At 47.2% G+C, this 12,694-nt stretch overlaps 1 protein-coding gene across 1 annotated transcript in view; it reads left to right on the top strand.

Annotated features, from left to right (window-relative positions):
• The window catches only part of LOC137537052 (zinc finger protein 721-like), a 40,498-nt gene extending 28,520 nt beyond the window's left edge, over window positions 1-11,978 (top strand). Inside the window, exons 6-10 of the mRNA XM_068259199.1 lie at window positions 4,795-4,929; window positions 5,038-5,116; window positions 5,702-5,784; window positions 5,905-6,196; window positions 9,724-11,978. Coding sequence (XP_068115300.1) covers window positions 4,795-4,929; window positions 5,038-5,116; window positions 5,702-5,784; window positions 5,905-6,196; window positions 9,724-10,646 — 1,512 coding nt within the window. The 3' untranslated portion in view covers window positions 10,647-11,978. The remainder of the gene's footprint in view (window positions 1-4,794; window positions 4,930-5,037; window positions 5,117-5,701; window positions 5,785-5,904; window positions 6,197-9,723) is intronic.
• Window positions 11,979-12,694: the final 716 nt, after the last annotated feature.

The raw sequence follows: 12,694 nt of genomic DNA, 5'->3' as shown, positions 1-12,694 counted from the left end.
TACCCTCCTCTTCCATCTCCTCAAACTCGTCATATGTCATTGTGGGGGGCCACCGCCGTGGAGTAGAGCTCCCCAGAACAACCTCTGCGCAGCTCACTCCAACGTCGTCTTCCAGATCTTCTCGGCCGACCTCCTGCAATTGCAACCCCTCCTGCCCAACTTGCTCTGGGATTTGGGTTTCCGAGTCCTCCTCGGACTCGCCTTGTATTTCAGTGCGCGGTGCATTTCCCACAGTTAATGGTTGTGAATCCGGGCACAACATTTCTGGCTGTTCCTCCATTGACCTTTGAAAGGTGGAAGTTTGTTGGGCTGGGAATAGCTCCTGCGAATACCCCATTGTGTCCTGAGGTAATTCATCGGACTGGTTATCTGGCAGTTGTGTGCGTGGTGTCGCTGCCAGTTGTGTCAGCTTTGTGCCCACTGGCTCCTTGTAACTGGCTGAGGACTCTGACCTCGTGCGTGATGTGCTGGTGCTGCTTAACCCACTGCTGGACGCTTGAGAGGTTATCCAAGTAATTATCTGGTCCTGTTCTTTTGGATTTGTGAGGGTTGTTGTCCTGGACAACATAGGCGGTATTGAGTGGGTTTTCTTGGGTGCTCCCCTGTGGCCTGTACGTGAACCGTCAGGGGAAACACCTCTCCCCTTGCCCCTCCCTCTTTCACCGGATTTCTTCCTCATTTCACTTATCCTTAAAGTACACGCTGACTGGCAGCAGTACAGTGGCAGTACAGAAATGCTATACAGTGGTGGGTGAGCGGTGTACCACTATTCCCAGCAGCGACACAGAGCACAATGCTATACAGTGGTGGGTGAGCGGTGTACCACTATTCCCAGCAGCGACACAGAGCACAATGCTATACAGTGGCGGGTGAGCGGTGTACTACTGTTCCCAGCAGACACAGAGTGGCAGTAAACACAATAATGCTATATAGTGCTGGGTGAGCGGTGTACACAGAGTGGCAGTAAACACAATGCTATATAGTGTGGCTGAGCGAGCAGTGTACTACTGTTCCCAGCAGACACAGAGTGGCAGTAAACACAATAATGCTATATAGTGCTGGGTGAGCGGTGTACACAGAGTGGCAGTAAACACAATGCTATATAGTGTGGCTGAGCGAGCAGTGTACTACTGTTCCCAGCAGACACAAAGTGGCAGTAAATTAATGCTATATAGTGTGGCTGAGCGAGGTACACAGAGTGGCAGTAAACACAATGCTATATAGTGTGGCTGAGCGAGCAGTGTACTACTGTTCCCAGCAGACACAGAGTGGCAGTAAACACAATAATGCTATATAGTGCTGGGTGAGCGGTGTACACAGAGTGGCAGTAAACACAATGTTATATAGTGTGGCTGAGCGAGCAGTGTACTACTGTTCCCAGCAGACACAGAGTGGCAGTAAACACAATGCTATATAGTGTGGCTGAGTGAGGTACACAGAGTGGCAGTAAACACAATGCTATATAGTGTTGCTGAGCGAGCAGTGTACTACTGTTCCCAGCAGACACAGAGTGGCAGTAAACACAATAATGCTATATAGTGCTGGGTGAGCGGTGTACACAGAGTGGCAGTAAACACAATGCTATATAGTGTGGCTGAGCGAGCAGTGTACTACTGTTCCCAGCAGACACAGAGTGGCAGTAAACACAATAATGCTATATAGTGCTGGGTGAGCGGTGTACACAGAGTGGCAGTAAACACAATGCTATATAGTGTGGCTGAGCGAGCAGTGTACTACTGTTCCCAGCAGACACAGAGTGGCAGTAAACACAATAATGCTATATAGTGCTGGGTGAGCGGTGTACACAGAGTGGCAGTAAACACAATGCTATATAGTGTGGCTGAGCGAGCAGTGTACTACTGTTCCCAGCAGACACAGAGTGGCAGTAAACACAATGCTATATAGTGTGGCTGAGCGAGCAGTGTACTACTGTTCCCAGCAGACACAGAGTGGCAGTAAACACAATGCTATATAGTGTGGCTGAGCGAGGTACACAGAGTGGCAGTAAACACAATGCTATATAGTGTGGCTGAGCGAGCAGTGTACTACTGTTCCCAGCAGCGACACACAATGACTGGGGGGACCCTGGCTAGCGTGGCTGGAGCGCGAACTACCCTGCCTGCCTACCCAAAGCTAAACCCACAGACAAATGGCGGAGATATGACGTGGTTCGGGTATTTATTTACCCGAACCACGTGACAGTTTGGCCAATCAGAGCGCGTTCGGGTCTGAACCACGTGACCCGTTCGGCCAATCACAGCGCTAGCCGAACGTTCGGGGAACGTTCGGCCATGCGCTCTTATTTCGGCCATGTGAGAGTGGAAGAGAGGTCATGGAGGGGGTGAGCAAGGATGCTAGGGTTGAGCTTGCGTAGGTGTCGCTGCCATCGACCAGGTGGGTGGGCGGGTAGTTTGGAGGTGCCTTCCGTGAGGAGGTTGAAGGTGAGAATGTGATGGTCTGAGGGTGGAAAGGGTGCGATGTCAAGGTCTGCAATGGTGGTGGATTTAGTGAATATAAGGTCGAGAGTGTGACCTGCAGTGTGAGTGGTGGTGTTGGTATGTTGTACTAGTCCAAGTGAGTTGGCAATGGTGAGTAGCTGGGTCACAGCGGCGTTCTGGGCTTCATCGATGGGAATATTGAAATCCCCAAGGATGATGGTTGGGAGGTCAGAGGACAGGATGTGAGGGAGCCAGGAGGCAATGTCATCGAGAAATTGTGGGGTGGAGCCTGGAGGACGGTATAAAACTGCAACAATGGCAGGGAGGGGGTGGTAGAGGCGGATGGTGTGGGCCTCAAATGATGTGAATTGTAGGGAGGTAGGTGGGGTGAGGACACGGAAGGTGCAGGATGGGGAGAGGAGCAGACCCACCCCTCCCCCAGTCCTGTTGTCTGGTCTGGGAGTGTGACTGAGATGAAGCCACCCGTAGGAGAGGGCAGCCTCAGCGGCAGAGTCAGAGTGGGTGAGCCATGTCTCAGAGAGTGTGAGGATGGTGAGGGATTTGGAGAGGAAGAGGTTGTGGACTGCTGTAAGTTTATTGCGGACGGATCTGGCATTCCAGAGACCGCAGGGTAGGGGAGCATGTGTTTGTGGGTGGGATGGATGGAAATAAGGTTGGAGCGAGGATGGATGTTGAGGTTATTTGTGGGCAGATGGCTGTAATGTGTGTGAAGCAGGTCAGCAGGGGATGCTTGTCTGGCAGCAGGCTGTGGCCCAGGATTGGGTGATATATCACCAGCTGCAAGTAAGAGTAGGAGGGAGAGAGTAAGCAAATGTGAATGGGATTTAAATGTTTGTGAGGTTTTTGAGCTGCTGGGGGGAGAGAGAGATTTCAGGAGAGCTAACAGTTCATGAGAAGCTGAGTAAGGTAAGTACAGTAAACTAACTGTAAAACAAAGAGTGGGGCTTCTACCAGCCCCCTGCAGCCGTCCTGTTCCCGCACTGGCATTTAACGAACCTCGGGTCCTCCACCATTGCTAAAGGTGGCCACTAATAGTCCAATTTCTAGCGAAAAATCGTTCGAGCGATCAGAAATTCTGATCGGAAGTGAAATTTTGTAATACATCGTTCACTACACCATCAACGAACCAATCCTTGCTTCCTATCTATCACAACCAACAAGAAAATCCAAATTTTGGTTCAACGGAAATTCATCCGGGTGACATTTTTTTCACTCGTTCATAATCGGTTGTGTCCACCAATGGAGATTATTTACAACCAATCTGATCAGAAAAATTTCTGATCGCTCAAATGATTTTTCGCTAGAAATTGGACCGTTAGTGGCCACCTTAAGTTTAGTTTTCGAGTCGATGGGCCACTGCACCTGCACGTCAATGGCTGCGCGCATCCTCGTTCATGCTCCCGTTGCCGGGAGCATCCTGCGCAGGTGCAGTAGCCTCAGATTTTCTCGTACTGCGCCAGCACAGGACACTACTGAGGATGGAGTGCGAACGGGGAAGGTGCAGTGGCCCGGCAACTGATCAGTTGTCGAAAACAAAACTTCGCCACAGTGGGGAACAGGAGGTTCGTGGAGTACCGGCGCAGGCACAGGACGTTTGCAGGAGGCTAGTAGAAGCCACAAGTAAGTGAAACTCTTTTTTTACAGTTAGTTTAGGGTACCTTTACATTTATATAAGCTGTGCTTTCTTACATTTTAATCAGTATATAAAGAAATAAAGTTTGAAAAAGTCCTATATATTGGTTCAACGGTCTAAGTCCCGTACACACGCTAGATGAAACTCCTCTTTTGGCAGATTGATTTTTCCAAAAGCTTTATTCTGTCTGCCCTCCGCCCACTGTGTACAGCAACACACCACGTCGCTAATAGTAGTGATAAGCTCACGAGTAGTGAGCTATTCAAATCCATTATTAAAATGAGGCTTAATTGCCTAAGGTGTGCGCCTGGGAGAGAGGGGGTTACTTACCCATAAGTCCACAGTCCTCTATGTGTTCCAAACGTCTTGCACGAGTCCTATTGGACACGTTGCAAGACTCACTATCGAGCACTTCCACCTTCAAGCCGGAAGGAGGAAGTGCGCTATAGTGAGTCTTGCAACGCGTCCAATAGGACGTGTGCAAGGCGTTTGGAACCTATGGACCGCGGACTTATGGGTAAGTAACCCCCTATCTCCCTGTCGCACACCTGAGGCAAATAAGCCTCATTTTAATCACAGATTGGAATAGCTCACTGCTCAACACAAGCTACTAGTTAATATGCCTCAAATGCGTGTAGCCTGCTTAGCCAATAAACAGTACCCAGATTTAAAACACACTGCAATACCGAGTGTTTCCACAAGGTGGCGGCCTTAGTTCTTCTGAGTGGAACGCACACACTAGAAGCGAGGAACACAAAGACAGGAATTCGGAGGTCAGAGGTGAAGCTGGAGGAAGGAAGGAGAGGGAAGCCATTGCTGGAACTGGCAGCACAGGAGGTAATAAGGTACATGAATATAATGACTATATTTTAGAGATCGTCTGATTTCCTGTCCTTTAATCCTTTTATAAGGTGTAATTATGTATCTTACTATTTACCCATGCAGGAGTGGCAGTCTTTAGAAGGAAACAAGGAGCTCTACAAGGACAACATGATGAAGAATCAGCCACCCCTCAAATTACCAGGTAAAAGGAGACTTTCACTTCTTGGTAAGGAGAGAGCAGTACGGAGGGTCCACCTAGATCATCTGATAATCACACAGAGATAATCAGGCCTGGATTTACATCACAGGAGCCTATAAGCACAGATGTCTTGGCACCTTGGACTTCTCCCTTCATGAACCTACAAACCCCTGTCACTCCACATAGCAAGTAAGCTGGCTGGCCCAGCTGTCACTCCTCCCTTACTTCCCTTGCCTATGAGGTAGCTATAGGTGCCCCTTACCATTAGGTAGCCAGAGGTACCCTCAGTATTATGTAGCTAGAGGTGCCCCCAAGTATTAGGTAGATAGAGGAACCTCAGTATTAATGTGCTAGAGGTACCCCTAACTGAAGGGAGATCTCGTCAGTGGAATGCCGAGAGCATGGGGAGTGACCTCTCATTTACACTCTCATCAGGACTCTGCATAGGGAAGAAGGCAGGGAGGTGCTTGGGGAGGGGAGTGAGCCACCTTTCCATCATCAGGCGCCTGTAGGCATGTGCCTAGAGTGCCTTATGATAAATCCAGCGCTGGAGACAAAGTATTCAGTCAGTGTGTATGTTTCCTTCAGGTGAATCCAGAAAAAGAAACCCACCAGAAAGACGTACAGGTCCTCTTAATTCCCAAGATCACACCATCCCCCACCATTATCAGGTAGGTGGAACTTGAGGGTCTACTACTCAGAAGCAATTCTACCTTTATGTTCTACAATGTAGCCTTGGTTTAGTAGTTTTACAATGTTATGGTTTATTATCTACCACGCTGTGTGTTTAGGATGAAGATCTGACTGATCTTAAAGTTGAGGTTAAAAAGGAAGAAGAAGAGACATATGTGAGGAGTGATCAGCAGCAGTCTATGGAGGAGGGAGACATGATGGGGACAATTAAAGTTGAAGAAGACACAAATGTGAGGAGTGATGAGGAGACTATGGAGGAGACAGACATGATCAGGATAATTAAAGTTGAAGAAGAAGAGATTTGTGTGAGTGGTGATCAGAACTCTAGAGAGGAAGATACTATTATAAAGATAGTTAAAGAAGAGGAATATTTGCTAGATATAAGCACAGGTAAGTTATAAACACTGAATTACTGGATTACAAATGTCACTTTTCCCTTTAGAAAGCTAAAGCAGAGTGTTTCTTCATTAGGTTTGACTTGTCCCTTCATGAAATGTTTGTTTTCTGTTAAAAGGAACCGAGCCAGAAAGAAAAAAGGTTCACTTACGTGGGGCTCCCACCAGACCCCTGCAGATGTCTTGTGCCCACACCATCGCTCACCGATCATCCGGTCCCCCACCGTTGCTCAGTTTCGTTTTCATGAGCCAGTGTTCCTGCACGGCCCTGGCTGTGTGCGTCCCCAATCGCGCTACCATCCCTGTGGCTATCCTGCGCATGTGCAGTACCGAGGATGTGTACAGCCAGGGCCACGCAGGCGCACTGGCAAGTCACCGAAAATGAAACTGAGCCGCTGCGGGGGACCGTATGATTGGTGAATGATGGCGATGGGGTCCTGCAGCGCTCGGGCACCCTGGAGCAATTGCACAATTGCGTTGTGGTACACTGTGTATGGGGAGGCGTGTAGTTTCTTACTGCGCCTCCCTTGTGGCAGCGCCCCCCCCCCCCCGTTCCCTGCGACTGTGCCCTCCATTTGTCATAATTAATGTGTGCTCGCTGTGATGCGTCCCCGGCGCACACTGATAATGACGAGAGGGGAGCTCGGGCGCAGAGCCGACCCAGCGTACAGCATCAGCGTGAGAGTCAAAGGGTGCCTAACAGTTTAAGTAGTATGTCGGAGCAGTTACAGGGAACGAAGGGAGACACAGCCACAAGGGTGGTGCAGCAAGAAACAACACACCTCCCCGTACACTAAAAACTTCCCATTTAGCTAAGGCTTATTTTTGGGGGAGGTCTTATTGTAGGGGAAACATGGTAGTATAGTACATTGGTGCTGCATGCACAATATTAAGCTGTTAACAAACAATTGAAGATAAAGAGACCCCATGTGTGTAGTAGCCTGAGTGTCAGTTGTAGCCCTGGCCAGGCGTGCTCTCACCTGATGCAAAGTGCTGGGAGCCCATATGAGTGGCCAGCTGAAAAGCTTAGTCCCTGTTTGAGCCTGGGAGCCGGCTGTCTGCTGCCAGACCTCTCTCCATAATGTCAGCTAGAGAAAACACACAATTCCTACCTGGGATCACTGGACTGGTTATGTAGACCACAGCACTGGAATGTGGTGTCATGTCAGCATATTACTTTATTAGCTACATGCTTCATGGAAGATTCTCTCACCCCCGCTTCCCCAGGATAAGTTACACAAATGGGTGCAGAGTACAAATGGGGATAGTCATTTATTCAGTTACCTTCCCACAGTCTCATTGGTCCAAAATGGGCCAGTCCTGCAGAGTATGTCTGGGGGCGGGAATTTAAAGGGAACCTTAACTGAACAAGGGGGTAAAGAGTTTCACTTACCTGGGGCTATTACCAGCCCCCTGCAGCAGTCCTGTGCCCTCGGAGCCGCTCTGGAATCCTCCGGTCCCCCGCTGTCACTTAGTTTCATTTTTGACGACTCACCAGTCGGCCGGCAGCCATGCGTATTATTGGACGCATCCCCTACTGCAATTAGCGCTGTTGCGGACCGCAACGCGTACAAAAATACGCGTTGCCGCATTCCACACATGTAGATATGTGTCAACGCATATCTTTGTACGCGTTGCGGTCCGCAACAGCGCTAATTGCAGTAGGGAATGCGTCCAATAATACGCATGGCGGCTGGCCGACTGGTGAGTCGTCAAAAACTAAACTAAGTGACAGCGGGGGACCGGAGGATTCCAGAGCGGCTCCGATGGCACAGGACTGCTGCAGGGGGCTGGTAATAGCCCCAGGTAATTGAAACTCTTTACCCCCCATTCAGTTAAGGTTCCCTTTAAATAGATCAGGAGGATTCTCGCCAAATGTTCTTTTTTTGTCCGTCACCAAATAAATATTGTGCTGCGCCTGTAGGTTGAGATGATCACATTAGATAAGAATCAGTATTAGTGGGACATCCCATTCACTGCTTAATGCACACATTAATTTTGTGAATCAAACATTCAGTAAAAGCGATCTTTTTAAAAAGTAAACATCCCCATAAGTGAGGTTTGTAAAGGTGTGTGCCGTTGGGGGAGCACTATTACCTACTGGGTACTGCTCCTCTGACCCCCGGCCCATACGACATCATGCACCATCTTCTCAAGCCGACAGCAGCTTCTACAGGTATTTGTACTTCCCTGCAGGGGTCACGTCAGTGCACATGCAGTGATGCATGCCAGGAGATGCAGATACAGCGCTGAACTGTCAGCTCCCAGGCCACATCTCCTGGCATGCATCGCGGCATGTGCGCTCACATGACCCCTGCCAGGTATTACAAATGCCTGCTGAAGGTGCGGTCAGCTTGAGAAGATGGAGGATCCTGAACAGGCCAGGGGCCAGAGGAGCAGCACCACCTAGGTAAGTAATGGTGCTTCCCCCTATCCCCACATCTGCAATGTCACACACTATTATGAACCCTCCCTTATGGGGATATAAAGAGAGAGAATGGAGAGCCCACTCTGGTGTAGTTTTTCAGACCAAGATTGTTAAGTAATAAGTATAAAGTTATACTCACAAGTGTGGGTTACCAATAGGCTACCCTGTTTCAGACGGAAGGGGAACTTTAACCTGTCCCCTCAAGGGATTAAGATGTCACTCTCTGTAGTAGGAATAGAATGGGGGTGAACCCCTTCACCAGTGGTAGACTCAATGTATTGTATACAAATGATTCAGGTGCCAATCAGATTAAAATCGAACAAATAAAAACGGGGAAGTAACACTTACTGTACCTCCCCATAGAAGAGACAGCAAGAAATTATCATGAAAAATATTTTGTGTTCTCCAAAAATTGTGAAGCGTTTCGTGGGACGGTCCACTTCCTCAGACAGTAACACAGGAGCAGCCGTTTTACTGCCTGTGGAAGTGGGTAGAGTCCCACGAAACGCGTCACAACTTTTGGAGTACACAATAAAAGATTTTTGATGACAATTTCTTGCTGACTCTTCTATGGGGAGGTAAGTGTTATTTTCCCCTGTTTTTATTGGTTTTAGTTTATCTTAATCTGATTGGCCTCTGTTTTATCTGTATACAGTCCCTTATGGTGATGTTTATTTTAAAAAAGAAAAAAAAAACACTACTCAGGTCCCTTTATTTGCTGTACTGTGTGCTAATGAATGCCCATACATGACTGCAATACATGGAGCATCAAACATGACAAAAGAGACGGCACTCCACTGGCTGCAATCAAGATGCTGCAGGTGTCTTACACCTGATGAAGGAGGATGTTCCTCCGTAACATGTAGTGTTCTTGTTCGTGAATACACAGCATCTTGATTGCAGCCAGTGGAGTGCCGTCTCTTTTGTCATGTTTGATGGTGTACGAGCTGTATGAGCAATCCAGCTGAGGCAAGGCACCAGCATTGTGTCTCAAGTAGTTACTACTTGGGTTGCTGCTTATCCTACATCAATCCTTTTGTTGCAATACATGGAGCATAAATGTACTGTTACTAATAATATTCTATCCCCCACAGATGGACACAATAGGGGTAGCACCTCACAAGGACATTGTATCACCCCTCCAGAGAGGTCACATGTTTCTGGGAAACGGCCTAATGAGACTTTTCCATGCTCTCAGTGTGATAAATGTTTTACAAAGAAATCCCAGCTTGTTACCCACCAGAGGACGCACACAGGGGAGAAGCCATATTCATGTACAGAGTGTGGGAAATCTTTCCGTTATAAAGAAAATTACTATACGCATCGGAGAATTCACACCGGAGAACGTCCTTTTTCTTGCTCAGAGTGTGGGAAAAGTTTTCTTCTTAAATCAAACTATCTCACGCACCAAAGGATTCACACTGGTGAGCGACCTTTTTCTTGTTCGGATTGCGGGAAAACGTTCATTCAGAAAGCCCAACTTATCACTCACCAAAGTTCTCACACAAATGTGCGTAGTTTTTCCTGCCCAGAGTGTGGGAAATGTTTTAGTGCTAAAGTATATCTCCGTAGACACCAGCGAGTTCACACTGGTGAGCGTCCTTTTTCATGCTCAGAGTGTGGGAAAGGTTTCAATGAGAAAAAAAGCCTTTTGAAACACCAGAAAACCCACACAGGAGAGCGCCCCTATGTATGTTCAGAATGTGGTAAAAGTTTCATCGATAAATCATCTCTTCCTCAACACCTGAAAATTCACACTGGTGAGCGACCTTTTGTATGTTCAGTGTGTGGGAAAGGATTTATATCAAACGCAGGCCTTATTACCCACCAGAGAATTCACACTGGTGAGAGGCCTTTTTCATGTTCAGACTGTGGGAAATGTTTCAATCATAAAGGCGCCCTTGTTAGACACCAGAGAATTCACACAGGCATCTTTCCGTTTGTATGTTCAGAGTGTGGGAAAGGGTTCTTTCAGAAGAAGGGCCTTACTAATCACCAAAACACTCACACAGTTTAACAGCCTTTAAACGAGGCACTGTAAAGTTATATAGTAAAAGGTAGTAAAATATTTAGGACACCTGTTGTTCATTCTGCAGAATGCTCTGCCCAGAGCATTCAGGGAGACCAGGTGTTGTTTCTGCTCACTTCGGAACACACACTAAACAAACATTTAGCCGTGATGCACCTGCCAGCACTAAAGATGTCGCTACCTGTGATAAATTTTAGACAATAAACCATGGAGAGGTGAAGTTTTACAAAGGGCAAACATTGACTAAATAATTTATCGAGTAATATTGTAAAACAAAATAAGCAATTTTATTCACTATGTTATTTTCAAAATCGTTCCTCTTTGAATGTAGAATGTAGAAGCTTAACTGACAGAGTACACAACACCAGATAATGTACACTGGTGAGAATGAAAGTTTTTCTTTTTTTTTTAAATGATCAGAGTGTGGGAAATGTTACAGGCATAAAGATCAGCTTTTTGCACTTCAAAGAATTCACTCAAGTTAGCGCCCTTTCTCGTGATTAGACTGTGGGCAAATTTTTTAACCTCTTGACGACCAGCTAACGCCGATTGGCGTAAACTGGTCGTCTGCGGGTTTCCATTCTTTCCATGTCCGTTCACGGAGGGTGTCTCCGTGAACAGCCGGAGAGCCGCCGATCGCTGCCGTAAGGCAGATCGGCGATCCCCGGCCTCTGATTGGCCGGGGATCGCCGGCGAATGATAGGCTGAAGCCTATCCTTCAATGCGCAGGACGGATATCCGTCCTGCGCAGCCCAGGAAGGAAGAGGGAGGGAGCACAGAAAACGATGCGGCCAGACCCCCCCAGCAGGACATCCCCCTAGACATTCCCCTAGTGGGGAAAAAAGGGGGGGAAGTCTGATCGCCCTGGCATAATACTGATCTGTGCTGCGGGCTGGAGATCCCACGCAGCACAGATCAGGCAAATCACCCCTGGTCGGCAAGTGGTTAAACTGAAAGGACATTTGGTTACTCATCAATGACTTCATGGCCTGTGATAATGGGACAAAAACGTAGGTGATATTTGCTAGTTTAAATTGCTCTTTCGCAGCATGTGAGTTATTGTCACCCTCTTGCCCTCTCGTCGGTTGTCCCCTATGCAGTTGTACCATAAGCAGTACGTACTCATTGTCAGGCCTGATCTGTGTGTCGTTATTTGGGGACATCTTTCTAAAGATGGCCATACATCAATAATGGTCACCCGACAAGCCCAGCTGATAGATCTGATCAGAGAGGGATCGATTACTGCCACACACTGCAAATAGATTTTTTAATAGATCTCAGCATTACATTTTTGTTTCTGTATCATGATTTTATGATGTTGTTTTGTATGAAAAAGATGAAATGATAATAAAAGATCAGATCTGTGTTGTCATTTTGTGCCTGAGTGCTGTAATTACTCTGCAGAGTAATCCCGCCAATCCCTACCAGGAGGAGTCCACAGTGGTCCTGATAGGAAGTCACTCAATTCACTTCAATAATAAGTCCCTCCCTTTGCTATGTACAAACAATTGTTAACCTGCTGCTCTCAAAACACCCATAGCAAGCTGGAACTCCACCCCCCTCTTGAACGGAGTCCCCCAGGGCTCTGTTCTGGGCCCCCTACTGTTCTCAATTTACACCTTCTGCATTAGCAGTCATCTCCTCCCTGGGCTTCAAATACCACCTATATGCGTATGATACCCAAATCTAATGGGTGGAGACAAGTTTACATGAACTTAGAAATGGTGGGACATTAGATTAGGACAGTGGTGGCGAACCTTTTGGAGGCCGAGTGCCCAAACTGCAACCCAAAAGTCACTTATCTATCGCAAAGTGCCAACAGTAATTTAAACTAAATACAAACTTTTAACTCATACGTGAAAATTATGGAAAATCCAAGTTGAAAATAAACTGTGAAGAAAAACAATTTCATCCATCCGACTCCTGAAAAATGTATTCATTTTTTTAAAACCTTTCAGTTTCATTTTCTGTTTTAAAAAGCTGAAAAAGTAGCTTTAATGCTATTGTCTCATGATTATGATTCAGCTTTTCCATAG

Source organism: Hyperolius riggenbachi, chromosome 10 (assembly GCF_040937935.1).
Source record: "Hyperolius riggenbachi isolate aHypRig1 chromosome 10, aHypRig1.pri, whole genome shotgun sequence".
Classification (NCBI taxonomy): Eukaryota; Metazoa; Chordata; class Amphibia; order Anura; family Hyperoliidae; genus Hyperolius; species Hyperolius riggenbachi.
Note: the sequence above shows the minus strand (reverse complement) of the source record. Positions and strands in the feature narration are given on the sequence as shown.